This window comes from Dermacentor silvarum, chromosome 11, assembly GCF_013339745.2.
Source record: "Dermacentor silvarum isolate Dsil-2018 chromosome 11, BIME_Dsil_1.4, whole genome shotgun sequence".
NCBI lineage: Eukaryota > Metazoa > Arthropoda > Arachnida > Ixodida > Ixodidae > Dermacentor > Dermacentor silvarum.
Genome location: NC_051164.1, coordinates 1,900,667 through 1,921,486, shown reverse-complemented (window position 1 = coordinate 1,921,486; position 20,820 = coordinate 1,900,667). Strand labels below are relative to the sequence as shown.

At 42.7% G+C, this 20,820-nt stretch overlaps 1 protein-coding gene across 1 annotated transcript; it reads left to right on the top strand.

Moving 5' to 3' along the window:
- Window positions 1-3,856: 3,856 nt before the first annotated feature.
- LOC119433815 (neprilysin-1-like) lies at window positions 3,857-20,408 on the top strand. The gene is made up of 6 exons (XM_049659044.1): window positions 3,857-3,973; window positions 5,410-5,451; window positions 11,429-11,590; window positions 12,316-12,396; window positions 19,956-20,161; window positions 20,403-20,408. The coding sequence occupies exons 1-6, from the start codon at window positions 3,898-3,900 to the stop codon at window positions 20,406-20,408; spliced, it is 573 nt and encodes a 190-aa protein (XP_049515001.1). The 5' UTR covers window positions 3,857-3,897.
- Window positions 20,409-20,820: the final 412 nt, after the last annotated feature.

The following is a 20,820-nucleotide window of genomic DNA, read 5'->3' as shown; positions in this document are numbered from 1 at the left end:
AATAATCGTTTTCTTTTGTTCAGAGTGAAATAAAATAAAAACTGTCTTTGTTTGGTTGAGGTGAAGGGTATTCAATGTGCACCAGGGGTGCGAAATTTCTAATTCAGCGTTAAGCTTATTATTAGATTTCATTCCTCCCGATCAGCTATTATAAGGTTAGTATCGTCTGCGTAGAGTACAGGGGTAGCACACACAAGCTGCAAAGGTAAGTCATTTGTATAGAGTAAAAAAAAAAATAAAGGTCCGAGTATGGACCCCTGGGAAGCGCCGAGGTTAATAAGGGCGCTATTAGACTGAAAATCTCCTAGTTGAACAATTTGTTGCCGATCTTCTAGGTAACTGCGAATTAACGTTAAAGGTAGTTCATTAATTCTGTAACGAACCAACTTATTGCTTAATATGAAATGATTTAGAGAATCGAAAGCTTTCGAAAAGTCTATGAACCATCCCGCCACAAGGTAACCACTGTCTATTGATTTTCTAATTATATCTGTAATTGTTGAGACTGCAGTTTGAGTGGAAAGGCCTTTTCTAAAACTGAATTGGTGCCGAGAAAGAATGTTGTGTTAGTCCAAATAGTAATTAAGGCGCGTCGCGAATAATATTTCAGGTATTTTGCTGAAGAACGGTAACACTGAAATTGTAGGGTAGTTTTCTATTTTATGCTTATTCTTAGACCTGTGAAGTGGCGGCACCTTGGCAATTTTCATCCGTGCTGAAAACACACCCGTGACAAATATAGTATTGACGATATGCGCGATAACTGGGGGGGCACGATATCTGTTACAAGTTTAACGACATGCGCGGAATCATTGTCATTTCCCGAGGCTGTGTTTCGCAAACTCGAAATAACTGAAACCACCTCAAACTCATCTGTAGGGTAAAGGTAAAAAGAAGCATTTGCACGTGGAATGTACGTTGCATCAAAATCTTTATCAGTCGAGTTAATGTGGGACGATGTGGACAGAGGCTTACCATGCTCCACGTCCTCGTGGAGTGCAGGGAAGCGGAAAGAGAGAGAAAAAGGCACTTTCCGATAGCGTACCGGGACGAAAAAAGCGATGTAGAAGCGGACGTGTGGTCGCTTGACATGCAACGTTCATACTTAAGCTTCACCTATTTCCTGAAAGTTAATTCGAACTCGGAACACCGGTCCTTCTCAACCGTAAATGACATGACCAGTGCGAGACTCTTTAATAACCGGCTGACAGCAAGAGGACCCTTCTCACTACGTGTAAGGAAAATTAGTGAAGAAATGGATATCCCACTACTTGAAAACACTTTGATGGCCCCAACAAAGCCAGTGCCACTGTGGCAGTGCCAACTCATAGTGTGATACTTCGTTTGTAGAGGTCACTAAAGACGCTCCAGAGGGACACGTCAAGATTCATTTTCTAGAAATCCAGTTCAAGTACTCGTCCTGCACTCAATTTTACACTGACGCTTCCAAGTCACATGCAGGGTGTCTTATGCAGTAGTCGGCCCATCGTTCTCTGAGTCCGATTTACTGCACCCGGAAAGAAGCATTTTCACGGCTGAAACCTATGCACTTTTATCGCCTGTGAGGAGTATAGACAAATCAAAACTCAAACGATCGATAATATTTACAGACTCCCTAAGCGTTGTAAAAGCCGTCATGACTCTACATAGACGCAAAAATACTGTACTTATTGAACTGTATTCTGCTCTGTGCAAAGCATACATGTCTAAACAGCATATTATTATATGCCTGGCTATAGAGGCATCGATGGCAATGTTCTGACTGATCCAATGGCCACATCAACTACATCGCGGCCGAAGATCTCAAGCCCTACTTGAGAAAGAAACTTCGAAGCCACTGGCAGCGCTTGTGCGATGCCGAAACGAACAATAAGCTCCACTTAGTTAAGCCACAGATAGGTCCCTGGCATCCCGTTACGAAAATACAAAGAACTAATGTCCTGTTCTCTCGTCTGAGAATAGGACATACATACGGCACCCACAATTTCCTCTTAACTGGAAATGACCCGCCAACCTGTGGTAGATGTGGAGAGAGGCTTACCGTGCTCCACGTCCTCGTGGAGTGCAGGGAAGCCGAAAGAGAGAGAAAAGGGCACTTTCCTATAGCGTACCGGTACCGTCTCCCTCTCCATCCTGCTATGTTTCTTGGTGACGAACCTCTCTTTAACACCAAAGCTGTCCTGGATTTTTTGAGCGATATTGTATTGCATGTTATTTGCCCAATAGTTTCGTAGCGCATCCTCTCTCCAGCGGATGTCGCCGCGATAGTAGTTTTTGCATAGCACGTGCCTCCAAATCCTTTCGCTTCAAAGGGTCTGTCAAGGCAGTAGCGCTTTTTCAAAAGTTTTAGCTGTTATATATTTTCGTTTGTCGTCAGTATCTTGCAATTTCTTCTTTCATGTTCATAGTGCACCTCATTAGCCATTGCCAAAATTTTATTACATATATATTTTGCGCATTTTACAGCGATTGTTTTTTAGGCCCTTTTACAGCTTCGACACATCTACCTTTCGCAATTCATTGCTCCATTGTCAGCTCATGAACATTGGCCTGGCACTCTTTCGCCATACCTGGCCCTTGCGCCATTAAACACCATCAATCATCAAGAATTATATTGATGTGCGGTCTCGAGTTCCACGTTTCGGTAAAGCAAAGGACGTCTGCTTTCGTTAGTATGGGATCTCGTTCGACGTCTTCTGCGTGGGCATTGATTGAGCCCGCCGCGGAGCGAAGAGAAGCGGGGGTCGGGAAGTGAGCTAGAAGCTGGCGAGTAGGAGAGCGCGTGCGCATGCACCGCGCGACCCTCGCCCTCCTGGTTGCTATGGCTACGGCACTGCCAACGTCGGCCGTGAGCACGAACAACGTGGACAGACGGACAAGCCTCGACCCTACAGGTGCATTCACAACACGGCTGGACGGAGGAGGAATTTTCGCAGCGGATGGCGTATCACGTGACGCACGCGTCATCAAAACGTGCCACCCTCGCCTATAGTCCGGGCTCCTCCGCTCGCGGTCCGGATTGAAAATGCTCGCCGGTATTTCCATCCGTCCGTTTGGCGGTCGTCTGACCTCAATTAAGCGTAGTTAGCGTCAAATCAACATGGGACGGATTGGCGTGGCTACGATGGCATGTTGTTGACTTGAAGCCACGTATGTTTTTGTTGTGCTGCAGTGACCACATGTGCAAGTTGGTTCTTTATTCTATGTGTGCTTTTGTTGTGGTGCAGCGGGAAAAAGGCGAGTCGGGGATGCGCGCGCATTTCTATTTACTCAGACCGCGCAGCCTGCGTGACCTCAACATGAGTGAGGTGCACAAGAAAACGCTAAGTGAAGAGGGAACCGTCACTTTTTTGGCTCTTCTTGAGGGATTAACAGCACTATGGAATATGAAACGCGCCGCTGCTAAACGCGGGAGTCGAGAGTAAGCACGCGGATTCCGCAAATGACGCTCCTGCTGTGGGAATGCGACCTGACTCGGCTGCGCCGGATTCAAGTGATCACGTGACTGTTTGGCCCGCGGAGCAGTCGGGATTTAGTCCTCGCGTGTGGGTCCACCTTAAGGGGCTTCGCCCCTAAAATGCGGGAGGCTGTACGTCGATCTTGCCTCCACTCGCATCAACTATGCTTGGCATGTCATTTACGAGTGGCGGACTTCATTGCGTGAAGCGTTAGCGATAACACTCCCTCCATAACAAGTTTGGCATAACGTTTGACAGTAGGGATTTTTTGTTAAACAATTGATCCGAATTCTGTTTGATGTTGTTTGCTTGTGTAAACCTTTTGATACCCCTCCTGCATGGGCCCTAGCTTGGGCCTGCAGAATTGCGTAAATAAAAGAAAAATAAACTTTCATTTTTTTGCAGCCTTTAAACAACGGGGTATTTTACCATCTCAGCAATGAATTTCAAGGCAATCCTAATAAGTGCGTGGATTTGGTTCCCTGCTTTAGCAACTGCATATGATGCCGACAGTGGTAAGTTTACGAAGCTGTGCGTCAGACTTCCTTTTGAAAAAAAAACATTCTATTAGTTTCAAGCAAGACAGAAATGCAGTATGTTCAGCGCTAACCGCAATATCATTCACGATTCGGGACAATGTATATTCGTGAGAGGAATATCAGCCATATAAATTCATTGCCAGTGAAATGCAAATTTGCTGTAACTGCAAGTATTCAACCGCATTCTCGTCGTCCTCGAAACGCAACCATAACGAAAATAAACGTGCGCTGTGATAATGCTAATGTGCTAAAGACCTGTTGTACACATGTGTGAATGAGTACGTGCAAGTAAAAAACGCGTTATTATATTCATTCCTTTTCTGATAAGACATAAAGCCCGTGCGCCATCTAATATCAAAATTGTGATTGAAGAATTAGCTGCGCATGAGATTAAGAATATTTAAATTATTTACGGCGCCTCTCTACATTTCAGAGGATCAGAAGCTTTTTACTGAAATTCGTTTGGCAACTGGAGCGCCAAACATGGTTTCAGTATTATTGGAGTAACTACCCCACGCAAACAAGGAAATCGACCTAAATTTTGAAGCGCTGCTTTATATGTCTAGGCGAAATCGCCTGTGTACAGAAAACTGTCATTATCAGCATTGGCTCGAGCTTCGTGGTCTTCTTCCGTAGCTGCCTCGTTGGCGCCACTCGCGTTGCGCTCGCGCTCGTGTTCGGCACGCGCTCGTACCACTGCACCACCCGCGTTCGTCGTCGTCTTCTTCTTCAACAGCTTGCTGCGTTGCCGCTCGTCATTACAGCGTAGAATTTGACTTCTCTTCTGTCGTCGTAATGGGGAGGCCGCGTTTACGGGGGTATGAGCCATTGCTTAAGGGGCTATGAGCCATTGATAGTCTTACGTAACGGACAACAATTTAATTTCGAAGAATCGCAAGCGGCAATCGTGGGCAATTGCTGCTAACCACGCCGCCGAGCAAACTCGAGACATCGAACGCAGGCGACAACGGCGGAATGCGGGCATATCGTCAGTGACGTCATTTTCTCCGTGGCAGCCGAACGTGTGTGTAATCTCACAATTGAGAAATACTTTAATGAGCCCTTGGGAAAAACCCAGTGATAAACACCATAGCCGCACGTTTCAGATTCACTGGTTAACCATCTTCACGGAGTGGAAGGGCCTACGAGTTTTTTTTATATACTGGTTATTCATCGCAATGTTTTGAGGCGCTATACGAGCTTCTACAAAAATAAAACAATGGCGTGGATGATAATATTCATGCACAGCAGTTCTTGCATTTGGCCGTAGTAATAATATAGGCTTTAAGATTGTTAACAAAATCCGCGATGTCGTTTTCGGTATGGGGTTACGACGTTCAAGAGAAGCACTACTGGGAGCCAATTTTATCTCGCGCAGCTGGACTAAATGTATATATGTCTTGTGCTTCCAGGAACGTTTCTGGTCTGCAACTCATCAGAGTGTATTCAAAGAGGTAACGTATCTTTGCATTTTGTGTAATAATCAATTTTGTTCCAACTTAGCGTGTTGATTGGTAAATTTGGAAACAAAGAAATGTGTGACTTTTCTACGGAACACAGAGGAGGAATCAAGTTATGTGTACATTGCTGCTACTGCTGCTTAATGCCACGAAAAGAATTCTCTCTGGCTGAAGCAAGCACCAATAAAGCTCATTTTTCTTAAATGTAGCGATTCTCTTATGATACATTCAACTCTTCGCATTCATGACCGCTAAAGCGCTCTTGGGAGTCGCATTGCATTCGACGAGTCAATTTTAAACGATTCTGGCACGAGCGCTTCATCCATTCAAAACACCCTACTCCTGCTCAGGCAATCAGGTAATCGAGAAATCTGAGGAGTACAATCAACCTCTCTATATGGCTTTCATAGATTATGAAAAGGCATTCGATTCAGTAGAGATATCAGCAGTCATAGAGGCATTGCGTAATCAAGGAGTGGAGGAGGCATACGTGAATATCTTGGCAAATATCTACAAGGATTCCACAGCTACCTTGGTTCTCCACAAGAAAAGTAGAAAGATACCTATCAAGAAAGGGGTCAGGCAAGGAGACACAATCTCTCCAATGCTATTCACTGCATGCTTAGAAGAAGTATTCAAGCTCTTAGACTGGGAAGGATTAGGAGTGAGGATCGATGGCGAATATCTCAGCAACCTTCGGTTTGCAGATGACATTGTCCTATTGAGCAACAATGGAGAGGAATTACAACATATGATTGAGGACCTTCATCGAGAAAGTGCAAGAATTGGGTTGAAGATGAATATGCAGAAGACAAAGATAATGTTCAATAGCCTGGCAAGGGAACAAGAATTCAGGATCGCCCGTCAGCCTCTAGAATCTGTAAAGGAATATGTTTATCTAGGTCAATTACTCACAGGGGACCCTGATCATGAGAAAGAAATTTACAGAAGAATAAAATTGGGTTGGAGTGCATACGGCAGGCATTGCCAAATCCTGACTGGGAGCTTACCACTGTCGTTGAAAAGAAAAGTGTACAATCATTGCATTCTACCGGTGCTAACATACGGGGCAGAAACTTGGAGGTTAACAAAGAAGCTCGAGAACAAGTTAAGGACCGCACAAAGAGCAATGGAACGAAAAATCTTAGGAGTAACGTTGAGAGACAGGAAGAGAGCGGTGTGGATCAGAGAACAAACGGGGGTAGACGATATTCTAGTTGACATTAAGCGGAAGAAATGGAGCTGGGCAGGCCATGTAATGCGTAGGATGGATAACCGGTGGACCATTAGGGTTACAGAATGGATACCAAGAGAAGGGAAGCGCAGTCGAGGACGGCAGAAAGTCAGGTGGGATGATGAGGTTAGGAAATTCGCAGGCGCAAGTTGGAATACGCTAGCGCAAGACAGGGGTAATTGGAGATCGCAGGGAGAGGCCTTCGTCCTGCAGTGGACATAAATATAGGCTGATGATGATGATGATGATGACTCCTGCTCAGAGCTCGCATGCGCATTCACGTTTGTATTGCGAGTCCAGTGGAGGTGCCGATATCGTTTCAATTATATGTACCCTACACGAGACTAAGTGTTGGGTTTGGTTTAATGATTATTTAATCTTTCACCAAAGCTTTGTTGTAATGACCAAGAAAACAACACTACACGCGCTTTTTCCGCATGCTTCACTGGGCAGCACGCACCGCGAATTGCTATGATGTTAAATACAGCAATAAAAATTTTGTGTTTTGCAAAGCAATTAACTCAATTTTCGTTTTGTTTGATTTGTTTCTCAAATTCGAAGCAAGAGATAAATTAAAAACAACTTCTGTACATAGTTAGCCAATCGTGAATAAAATCGCGCGAAATATTAGTGGACCCACTGACCAGATATACAACTGTATACCCAACATAGTAAATTGTTTCAACCACTGACTGAGCAGGCTGGTTAGTCTTTCGTCTTGTCCCCAAGTTCATTAGAGGTTTAGCAAGCAGGAGTACCTCGAAAAGTCTCCTCTCACCGTGCACTAGGTATTTTCATGAAGGATCCATTGCTCATACGACGCTTGCCTGCCCACAGTAGAGGAAAGGCGAAAAAAAAAAGAACTATCACCAACCGTATTTCGGCTCCATGTGCGTGGTGGTTTACCGCAAGTTGTGCCTTAGCACAGACGTCAAAACGCATGACTAACATGACTGATAGATCGTGACACCAATAGCATCACATGCTCGTCTATTACGTCACGACTAACGATAATAAAATCACGTGTGAAGCATACCCGCATTAGATATGGGGGTATGAGCCAGGCAAAAAAAAGAAAGAAGGAAGGAAGGAATGAAGCAAATCAAGAAAAAGAGAAAGAAAGAACGAAGGAAGGTAAAAAAGAAATCACACGTGGCTCATACCCGCGTTCAGTATGTGGGCATGAACCGCCGAGAGCAGGAGCGCGGATATCTCACGATCCTGACGCTGCGGCTCATATGCTAGTTTATCGCGATGGGGCGAACTTGGTGCAGCAAACGCCCTACTTGGCCATCGCGCCGGGCGAAAACAAGGCGCCGGTGTCCGTGCTCTTTGACGAACATGCCGAAGACGCTCAATATAACCAATAATGAAAATATATCAATTCACTATAGCAATATTCACTACAGCAGACCCACCGTAGTCACAGCCTCGCTGGTTGCCATCTTCGCAGAAGTGGAAGGGCTCTGAAATTTTATTGGGTTTTTTGCGTCTTTTTTGTTGTATAAAGTCTGTACATATGTGAAACGAATGTAAAGACAGCGTTAAACTTGACTGGCAAACCGCACATTGGCATGACCCAAATTCTCTACAGAATTTAAGCATTTGAGTAATCTTAGAACAAAATAATTGGAAACCTAAAAATAAAAGAAAAATATGCAGATCCAACACACGTGTCAACATCTCTTTTCATGAAGCGGTTAAAAAATGTTATAAACTTGTTCATTTGGATACTTTGTCTTTGGCGCTCATCCGCGCTACGCAACGTGACAAATTTATATTGCTATACATTTCATCACATCTTCTTGGTAATTTTAAGTTCACCTGCCGCGTTTTGGTCGATCAACCTTAGTGGGTGATTGGTCATCCACCCTTAGTGGATGACCAAACTATGATCACCATAGTATGGATATACTCACCATCATCATCAACATGCGGACACTCCTCATGCCTGATCGGTGGGTTTTTCGTAGTATACATATGGTAATCATCATCAACACGCGGTCATCATCTGAAAGAGGTATCTGTTGGCACGATGTGTACCCCCCGGTTTTAGTCCAAACCGTCGTTGCGAGTCTGTGCCATTGAATCGAAATAATCATTATAATGAACCTGCGCACACGCTCTTTGGCTGATCCTCTCTTGTAGCTGTGTTAGATAGTATAGAATTCATAATGGTAATCAAGACGTGGACACGCTTCTTGGCTGATGTTTCATTGTGGGTGTACGACCTAGTATGGAAATTACAATCATCAACAGGCGGTGATTATCTCAAAGATATAGCTCACGTTGTCACAATACAAAAGGGCATATTCGTGGGCAATCTCCTATTGTGGGCATGTTCCACTGTACCGCCCACGCCCTGGGTGTGCGTCAATGCAAGAAAATAATCAACATTATGAACACGTGCAAAGCTTCATGGCCCATCCCTTTGATTTGTCTTTTAACCGGAAATATGTCCTTCAGTAGATAACCAGGGTTTATATAGCAACCAAGTAGCCACTAAAGGAAATGGAAGCAAAGCGAACACGGCACAATTACCAGCCCGGAATGGGCACCTGTGAGATGACGTTGGTTAAGGAAACAGCGGGAATAGAAGTTTTCTCAATTGAGATTTCTTGCGTTGCTAAATATAGGGAAGGTCAAGCTGAGGCGGAATATGTAACGAAGTATTCTGGCACCAAAATATATCCTGTGAGTTTCAATGGTGAAATTTTCGAACAGTACACGAATAATAGCGAAAAAAAACAATGAATATCGAATCGAATATCGAGGCTTTTTTTACAGTTCCAAAACACCAAGCAGGATATTTATTGTGTGCAGCCCTTTGCCAATGAAATCTTATTTTATGCATTTATACATACAACTGGATATCAGCACAACTAAGTGGCTTGAAAAATTAAAAGCAACGACCCTGAATTAGAAACAAAAGTAATGAAACGAGTGAGCGGCACATCCCTAGGTAAAAGTCTATTGTTCTTTTTGTTGAGAGAGATAAGATTGATACTCAAACTGCGCCTATTGTACAAATCGTTTATAGGTATTACCCGTAATAAAATTACCCGTAAAATCAGTATAGAGCTGCCCTAATGCGAGCGCTCCTATCATAGCCAAAAATTATTGAGTAGAGCCTACCTAACACGTGTGGTATCTAAAGAAAACGTGCTCTGATGCAATATTATCAGCTTTCTTGCAGCATAATTATCTTTACTAGTCCCCACTTCCGTCGTTCTCTCTCCTTCGAGGGTGCAATACGGGACCCTCGAACCTTATACATGTACCTTATATATTCGATGACCTCGAATAGAGAATTCTCGATTCGAATGCGAATCAGGAAGCATGGGAATATTCAATTTGTATTAAACTGATATATTCGTACCCCGCTAGTCTTGTGATCTATATGGTGTTGGGCCTCAGCCATGTGTGTTGACTCGTACTCCTCTAAGTAACTTGCATAAGAGAAGCTATTTCACCACCACAGTTTGCTACGCATTTCCATGAAAGTATGACGCAGATTCGTTGACTTGTTGCCTGCTAATTTTCCAATAACCTAAACATGAATACGGCGCCTTGGGTAGATTATTCGTTTCCCACAATTTTCTATACGTTAGTGAAAGGGTTGGGAACTAGAAACTCAATTTGGCAAGGATTGGCCACAAGAGCTATCAACAATTCGTGTGGTCATCCTATATCCCTTTCTTCTGGTCATCCCATGTAATCCAGATTACCAGGTTGGAGGATCAAGCTTCTCAATACTGGCGACACGATCCTGGGCGAACTAGCCCTTAACAGCTTCGCTGTAAATAGACAAGTGAAGTGAAAGGGAGTGTGTCTTGATATTGATCAAGGCACGTTTTGATGTTTTGATGATTCGCTTTGATGTTTTGCTATTGACCCAGACGCGATTGAGCACGTGTCTTCATATTGACTGATCTAGAGTAGTATGATGCGCGGAACCTTACCACACATTTGTGGCTTGGCTATATATTACGGTGTTTTCTAGGAACAAAGTTAGTTACGTCGACGCTCTTTACTTTCGCCTGTATTTTTCTTGGTGTTTGCGTCTGTTTCCTTGTATGAAGCATGTGAGAACTTCCCAACAACCTTTATTTATATGTCTAGACCCTGTTACAAACAACCCAGAGCAAAGATATATGCCACCTCCCCGCCCCCCTAGAAAAGATGTTCACCTCTCTAGAAGGATGAATCAGAAAGAAATGTATAAGACGAGAACCCACGTTTTATTTTGCTACAGTCTGTGTGCCCATTAAGGGCGGTAGATATGTAATAACTGTATAAAGCTGACAAAAGCCCCAAAATGTAATATTATATATCACCATTCAAAAAAGTATCTGCAGGAGCACTTTATATACGTACGATTCTTGCAAAACGTTTTCTAAACATATATGACGACATTTTGCAGATGCCTTATATAAATACATGTCTTTATTTGCCGAAGAAAACCACTATGGTTACGTCGATGTAGACATGCAACGCTTGGAAATACATATTTTTCCCGTCTCCCACAACATTAGTAGCCGTGGGCAAGATGACGTTTTGTGGACGTCTTGAGTAGGTGTAGTTGCTCATTTTCGCTGGTCACAGACGTGCGTAAAACGTTTTGTGTTTTTGTGGTAAATGCGTCAGTGACATATGTCGTTGCGTCAAGAATGGCATGTAAGAAGTTTTGATGGGTGCGTTTGAGTAAATATTCTGAATAATGTTCTTACCTTACAGCCAAACTAATAAATGAATCACTTAACCGCACTACTGATCCTTGCACGGATTTCTATTCATACGTATGCGACCCGTGGGAAAGGAATCATCCTCTTACAAGTGATAGCTTCAGCTATGATGTATATGAGGAGATTAGTAAAGATATTCTGGAAGCGCTCAGCTGTAAGTCGTTCTTTCTATTTCATCTCACGTCAATCGTCATTGAACACTTGAGTCAAGTTTCAAACGGACCATTGATTACTTGAGTGATTTATGGGTTCACTTGTCATGGTATCTAGATATAGAGTCATTTTTGGGGTGTTTTTGTGAAACACTGAGGAATGAGAATATCTCCTACAGTGTTGTCTTGATGTAGTTCAAGAAATGCATATATAGAGATTAAAAATTAGGAAATCTAAATAGCACAACAGCTACCTTAGAATCGTAATAACAATAAGCATCTTGCGGTAAACGTGATAATGTTTAGGTGTAGGAAGTGGCCTCTTGCCTTTGCTTTCCGTCGCTTTTCCGTGTCATTGCCAGCACATTGACCTTACACCACCAGTTTTACTTCACCTGTTTTACCTTGCTGTCTTCCCTAGGGTACATGTATGCTTCATATAAATGAGCAAGCTTTTTTTAAAAAAAAGCATCTATTAGAATGCCCTCTTCAGTTTAACCTTGAAAATGCTCTTGTTGCGGTGGGTGCGTAGTCGTCGTCGAGACACGCTGAAGTTCTCAAACAGCTTTCGCAGCTTGTGTTTGTATCTTGATTTTTCCGCCGGTGACAGTACCAGATCAATTATCCTTGGAACTACCTGCTTCCTTTGCAACAAACATTTTGAAACTATGCCACATTGATGAGCAGGTGATGTATACTGAAAACGCCAATACACCTTTGTTCACAGATATTCTTGGAAACAGAACCCTGGTTGAGACTAACGAAACCATAATCGACAAGACGGCAATCATGTATAATGCGTGTTTAGGTAAGTTGTGTTATCAACGAGGTTTCGCAGCCAGGGTTTAATTAGTGTTGTATCTTAATTTTTCCGCTGGCTGCAGCTCCACATCAATTATCCCTGAAAGTATTTGCTTTAGCGGTAAGAATCCTTGTTACCGCTGAAGTTTGATTATCACGTGAGGGCCGACGTTATGAATGCATAAACATGTTCTTTTGCATAAACCAAATGAAATAATACATTGCCTGCAAAAGACAGCGCAAGACCCCACTTACTAGGCTGGCTGCATCGCATCACACTACTCTGAGGTCAATGGTGTTTATTCGCAATAATATTATTACCAGTTTCATAAGTGTGCAGCAATATTACAGCTAAATTTGCGAACTTGGTAAAAGAGTTCAAAATCACTACTGCAAACCTTACTGGCCGATACACATGTAAAATAACTCTCTCATCACAATCTGCCTAATGTATATTTATTTTTATTCATTTTACCCCCCGGCCCAGTTGTCGGATATGTCAAATTCGAAGCGTTCGCTGTCAACGTAACCGCTTGCGTTTAGCGCATGCAACGTTCAAGAATTCTTTTTATATTCTGGCTGATACGACCCTTTTGATGTCCTCACGCAGTCTTTTTTTTAGATGATGTCACTTGTTTGTGGGATATTTCAGAAGGTTGATATTTGGCATTTTTTATTTGGCAGTGCCAACGTTGAGAAAAAGTTCACTGAAGCATGTCGGCACATTATCGAGTCATGGAGAACACAGTGTTTAAAGACACTAGCAAGTAGTAGAAGGCACCGGCAAAACTAGCGCCTACACTCATAGCCTACTATCAAATAAAAAAGAATCTCACCTCTGTTTTCTACTGGAGAAAAGAAATGCGCATATAATGAAGGCTTTGCTAAAGAGCGCTTGCATTGCATGCGGTAATATGTAACCATTGTATTTGGTAAATCAAATTACCTGATCTATGAAACCATTACTGCTTATAAACGTGCTTATTTCATTCGCATTTCACTGTATTGAAACATCAAAACAGGAACGTTAGCAGCCGTATTATTTGTGGCCAAAGTGGGACTTCACAGGTTTATATACAGTACAAGGAGACATTCACAACACAACGCACATGTTCTTCAAGCTTTAGAGCCAACTTAACAGCAATGTCTCCCTTCACCTACACCTCTAGTTAACCCATTAACTGGCAGTCAACAAGATTGTTGACCTAACAAAAGTATCTGCAAAAACGGTAGAAATCCAAATATTAGTCTGTGCTTTCAATTTACGTTTATTTATTTACCCGGTAAATAGTGGTATTCAATAAAATGTCGAGCGTGAGCAGCAGCAGATGTGCTGGTCAGAAAACCTGAAGGCTTCGACGTTATCTTCTTAGCGCACGTGGGGGTCATATTCTCGCCAATGGGATTTTTTTTACTTTTTGGGCAAGCTCTTATTTCTTAGCTTCATGAAGGCACATCTCAAGAACACACATTGACCTTGCCAAAGCAAGTGCAAGAGACCAGTTTTGGGCCATGCATGTTGACCAGGTGGTGGCATTTACCTGTCACCACCTGGTCAAAAATCATTTTGGCATACTGTATCTCGCTGAGTTTTTAGATAAACCGTTTAATATTTCAATGGTATGTGTTTGAGCAAAGCAAAGAGGAACTAAAGCAATAAAACTTTTCTAGGTCATGTTTTTCTTACCTTTCCAGTTAAAGAGTTTAAAATGGGCAGAAACACTGCTGTTTGTAGAATTAAAATTGGTGCTCTGTCACCTGCAGTTCAAATTTCGCTTAAAGAGAGTGGTTACCTAAAGACATTGTTTCACGTGTTTCCTGCACTGTAAGTGTAGTGCACTGAACAAATCAGATCTGCGCCAGGATGCATGCATTCCAAGGTAATCCCACAATACCGCCTGTCTTTGAGTGAAATTATGCAAAGTCACCAAACTTTTGGTAAATCCTAAAGCAGTAATGTTATGCGCAAATCTCGTCTACAAAATACAAGTTTCTTTTATTGCTGAAAACATCAACAGAGTACACACCAATGACGAATAGGAGCACTTAGATAAATATACAAACTCCTTTAAGTGAAGAAAAAATGTAACAATATTGATAGCTGAAAAACAAGTGTTTTTTTTTCGTAAACACGAGATGGTCAGCGGTAAATGCATGAATAATTGCACTGCGAAATAGTCTACAGACTGGCTGGATGCTGTGATGCCATCACACGGTAAACATCGAAGAGCTGACGCGAAGTGTAGAAGTGGACAAGAAATGTGTTGAAGAACATGCATTGCGCAGCGGCGACGGATGTGGAATGGTGCAGATTTCGAGCGGAGGCATCTTGCTTTCGCTTCATCTAGTTTACTTGGTTACCGATAATTGCAGTGGCAACGATACGTGATGTTGTCAGGACATATTTAACTTTGTCTTATGATTAACCGAACATCGGCTCTAACGGATGCTCGAGCGAATTGATCCCTGTCATATTTTTCAAGTTATAAATTAGAATGTAGGTTACACCATGCTGATCCCCAAAACGGTGGATTTTTTTCAGTACAATGTTCATCACTGTTCATACGAAACGAAGCAATCGTTCGAAAGAAAGTCGAAACGTGGGCCGCGCAATGATGGTACACATGAATTCATGGGTCGAATAATTTCCTACATGCATCGAAAGTGGCATCAAGTTCTGCTGGTGTTGATGAAGGAATAACCAATGATTCGATGAGTACTTTGGAAGAAAGTGGGATGAAGCGTATTTTGGGGAAGGCTTCAGGTCGTCGCGAGATACTGCTACCTCCCCTTCTTGAGACTTCTATCAGAACCAAGACATTATTAGCAGCAAGAAACGGTAAATATTTCACAGGAAGGCAAACATACACGTGAATTGGATACACGTGCGGAATACAAGTGCGTCGTCTGTTCAAGTGCTACATCTATCATTGAGGTGCCATGGGTGCCGATAGCCGGTAAATGTTTTTAGCCAACGACGATTAAGCAATGAAAAAAGAAATGGCGTCCCGCACACTGTGGGAATCGATGTAAGCGAAGTTTTCGGGTCTGTTTCCGTTTATTGACAATAACTGGGAAGCAATGATGACGACGAATGTCTGAGTTTCTCAGCGCTAATTCAATGCCAGAGTTTCGAGTTGATGGTAAACGTTGACTTGGGTGCTCCGCTTATGTTTGTCTACATATGTAGTACACAGAACACAAAGCGAGACGTGTTTGCTCGAGGCGTTCTTATGCGTCGTTGTTCGCAGCCTGCGGGAAGGTTAACACTTTCATTGTCTTACATGGTGCATCACATTGTGGCAAATGTGCTAATCTTTACGTAAATTATGGCGCTTTACGAGCCAACTCCACAATGCATTATGAGAGATGCGGTAGTCAGGGACTCCGGATTAAGCATAACCACCTGGGATTACTTAACGTGTATTTAATACTTGTACACCAGCGTTTTCGCGTTTCGCTCAAGTTGTAATGCGGCTGCCGTGACCGTGATTGAATCTGCGATCTCTAACAATGCCATAGCCACTATCGTAGCGCAGCGGTACGATACTTAACTGCTTTAGTGCGGCTCTGCCTCTGCACGACCTGCGTCATTTGTCCACTTGTCAAATTTACAAGGTGCTTTTTGTTTAAGAATCACAGAAATGTGCTGCACCATTACGTGAATTTAAATTTAACCAGTTAGTCCATAGCTGCGGCCGCGTTCAGTAGTACGGTTTTCTTGCATTCCCACGTCGTTTTTTTTCTCTTCCGCGGAATTCTTCCATGAACGAAAACAGGCACCGCATTTATTCAATAGTTTCGAGACTGCTTCAGTTCTACGCAACTTCATTCTTTACCTTCCGTCTACCATTCAATCTATCTCCCCTGTGGGCTGTAGCGCGTTAGTACAATAGTAAGCAATGCAGATTCTACAATGCTTTTGTGAGGGAGGAGGGGAGGGAGGGGGGCTCGCCGATAATTTCAGCTGCCGACTGCTAGAAGTTATTTTCGTATAAAACTTCTGGAGTGGCCGTCCTTATAGCCGCCTACGGGATCGAGTCAAGTCACGGCAGCCACATTGCTAGAGGCTAAGCGACCTCTGCCGCGTCCCCAATGCCTGTAATCGAGCGCATTGTGAAGAGCAGTAACATCGCTTGCGAGGCTTGTATTGAAGCTTGAAGTTTGAAGTTGATTCTGACAAAAGTACATATTCAAATGTGGGTATGGTATCGTGCAGTGAGAGGTCCCATATGATGGAACGCCGATACGCACAGGATTCGGTTTCATTTGTACTCTTGTAATAAAAACTTGAGATTGACATCGTTAAGATGTATATCACTTCACCAATATGTGTTGGGGACGAAATTTTTTTTTCTTCATCTAGCTTTTGTTGCAGGCTTCGAGAAAAGCAACCGACCAGACGCTTCGGCAATCGCACTTGTTCGCTGTATTAAATGATGAATGGTCTGTGTGATATGTATGCGTAATATTCTCCACTGATTACCCGCTGGTTGGCGAGTTACATTTCCAGCCATCCTTTGTAAAGGCCTGATACATTTTCGACCTCAACTTCAGATTATATGGTGCGAGACCACCATTTTCCTTTATTAGTTTGCTGTACCTCTCGTCAGCGCTATAACATGGCTATGGACATGTGGAAAAACTGCACATCGTGTTTTTTATTCACTCCCGGCATTTATCGAAAGGCCGTCACACCTTCGGAGACCTTATATCAGTTACTTTGGTACTAAAATCAGCCAAGCTGATTTTCTCAAGAAAATCACTGCAAATCATACATTTTGCATCGCGACAGATTTGACACTCATATATTAAATTGAAAGTTTGTGTTGTGGAACTTCTCTGTGGACGTTCCCTTATAATTTATATGCACCTCAAAACTTCATGCTACTCATCTTTAGCGTCGGGAACGTTTGTTAATAAAACATGCGCATTGCACTGGCCCAGCTGGACGTATTCGGACAACATAAACAAATCAGGCACCAATGCGAGGGGAACCAGGGAACAGCAAAAAACACTTTTCACTTACATTTGAACTTTTCAATATGTATATTGCTGCACTACAACCGCAATTTGCAACATGCTTTCTATATCAATTGAATTTTAGGTATTTGAAGTGTTTTCACTATGGGCCCTTCTTCTGCATGATATCATATCTTATTTGCGCCAGAGTAAACTTCGAATTTAAAGCTTCAATATAAGTCTCGAAACTAGTGCTACCGCTCCACACAATGCGCTCGATTATATTTCTCAGTGATGTGGTGTATACGAAGTATTATATAGCACTCTGCAATCTTGTAATTCGAGTTGCGAACAAACGTTCTAGTGTTCACGTGATAATACAACGCATTCTTGTTTAATTCAGAACGGTAGTTTGCTGGGCAAGTTGGAAATGCATCTTGACGTGGACAGCGCGAAACAGAAACGAAATGAAAGAAAACGGACACACTGCAGACAATCAACTGAGGGTTTTATAGACAAACAGACAGAGAAACAAGCACTGATAAACACATGGTTTCTAAAATAAAAAAAAAGTTGGAAAGAAATTTTTAAGTTCAAGAGTCTCTTAGTGGTGCACATCCAAATAAAGTAACTCGGTGGCATGTAGCGAAACAGATTTCATCGCGACATTTTCTCCTCATTTACTAATAAAAAATGCCTCTTCAATCACTCGTGCCTGCTTGTCTTTGTATCCCGAAACTACCTGGTTTCAGGAAGCATTGCTGCGCCGCCACGTTCCTTACAATGTAACGAAAAGTCTGAACGCGGCTGTCTCCTAAAAGAAGCTTTGTGTTTCATAAATCTGTAATTCAGATAACAACCAGTTTGTCGGATATGACAGTTCCCATAATACAGCGGCATTTGATATACAGCGCCTGTGCCGCAGTCGACCATTCCTTCACAATGCCTGATCGTGCACCCACAAATGCTTTGCCCTTCGTCTTCCGCCTTCTTGCCCGCAGCCCTGCATATCTTTCCAAGCTTCTTCGCCGAAAAGACCACTTCACACCCTTACCTCTCCCCCACCTCTTTAGACTACGGAACATACCGTGAATATACGGAACGCTGGCAATAAATTTCTTATTTGGATTCCTTTCTGGCTCCAACACTTTCACTTCCATTACCACCTCTTACTACAATTGGTCCTTGGTGGGCAAAAAATTATGACATGACCTGTCAAATAGCAAGGCGTGGAACATGGCAGCAGGTGCAGGCAAAAATAACAGGGCCCCTAAATATTAGAGAGTTAATGAGTTCCCAGTGATGCGTTGAAGGACAGCCCGCTTTGTATCGTCGTAACCCTTTTGTAAGATAGGCAGACTGCAGAGCGTATCCTGGAGTGCCTTCTCTTCAGACCGCTGCCGCGTCGGCTCGGACACTGCACGGCTATCTTAAACGTACTCAGTTTCTATAGAAGCCCCTAATTTGTAAGCACTCTGTACGTCGCGCTTTGCTATAATTAAGCACATCTAACACTAATAAGTAAGCACATCTACATGTGATAATCTTCACATGACAGAGATTCATAATAAGGGCACTGTAATTTCATAATTATCAACGATGTGCAAATGACATCCCTGCAAAATTACATCACTGTTTCTCAAGCAACAGCTGCGGCGGCACTCTGCGACGATCAGCCTCGGCGATACTTTCAGCCTCCGCGTGACGTAGGGCTGAACCAACCAAGTCAGCGCATCCGATCCCTGCTTAACCAGCCAAGTCAGTGCGCGCCTGGCGGCGATACTGTCACCGACGCCATGCAGTCACCGAAAGTGATCGTCGCAGAATACGTCCTCCTGTGCTGGCTCTTGTGCACCTCAGGACCAGTGATAATGCACCGAAAAAGTTGCCAGAGCGAAATGCTTACCAAGCACCTTACATTTCTTTTTTCGGAAGCAATGATTTACTAAAAGGACTTGGCCACTGTGCAAAAACAAAATAGTGCTTTATGTGCTGATTTGGACATTGCGATATTATCAGTCAAGTACTTGCATTTTACGTGCCTTCAATGCGCAAAATCCCAGTTTCTGTGGTGTTTTGACGTCAGCAGATTTTATCTGTTACTGTTTTAAGCATACATACCCTCCAGTATCAGTATCAGTGAGATCCTCGAAAATGTTTTTAGATAAAAAAGGTAACTAATTCTTGTCACGTGTTCCGTCTTATTAGCGTATTGCGTTCGTAGAGTGAAATTTGTAGGACTGCCATGTTTCGTATTCATTATTGTGGAACAGAAAAAAGAAAGGTTCTGAAAATTTGAAAAGGTTCACTGCTTATCACTTTGTACAATCAGGCAGGGCTTCCGTCGATATTACCCAGCAGGTCTGCATCTGCTATTGTACGCTGTTTAATTGATATTTCAGTTCTCTGACACTATACTTAGCTCATCTTCGTGAAAGGTGTGAAACAACAAAGGCGTGCGTAACTTGTATGCCTTGCGATCAATGCAGCTTTTAGTTAATTATGTTGGAGACAAAATTGTGAAGGAAACATAGTTTTATAGAACATATTGTGGTTATATCGTTGTACTTTTTTTCTTGTTATTCACTGGATAATTTTTTATAGCACTTCCAGACAGCCATGCTGCTTTGACTAAAGTGCTGAATGCTTCTGGATTTAATGACTGGCCGATTCTCACTGAGAGAAACATTTTCGACTCCAGTAATTGTTCGGATTTACTTCAGCATATGAGCATTTCTTCAATTCTCGATTTGCGCGTTACAAATATGAAAATATACGCCAGCAACCCTGCAAATCCTTACGTTATGACGGTGAGTTATTTATTATTTATATGAAACCTATAAATGCCAATGCTTTTAGCATGAGGACAAAATAAATGAAAGGCTCTTTTTTATGACACGTCGCATTATATGCACAAGGTTGGCAACCGCCAATCTGCGCTCAACCAAAGTAGAACATAACACTATTCCCTCCAGTATTTTCTTTGTTTGTTGTGTAGGTTGTATAATAATGAATCACTCATTCTGGCATTCGGTTTGTGCATGTATCCAGAGATGATCTTCTACAAACACATACATACAGAATGGGAGTGTACATATAAAATTGTGAGTACGGAGGTACACAGAAATGTAATAATTACACTTTGCTAAACACCAGCAGAAATATTCCAAAAATAATACTCAAATCGTGGTGCTGAGCTGATGGTAGCCTGTTTATCGGCTGCTGCATACGATGTTCTGACAGGGTTGGCGGCTGCTAATAATTGTGGTTGGGCCGGGCGCCCGAACCGCGTAAACCCTGGTTGAAATCCACGTCGTTCCATTGGGTAGGAGAGAAGACGAAGGGCCCCGCTTTTTAAGGACTTTCTTTGGTCTGTTAAGAAACCCCGGGCATCGTGACTCTGAAATAGTTACCTACGGACACATTCGTTTCCTCTGCAGCGCGTTGTTTGTCATTATAAAGCTCCCTA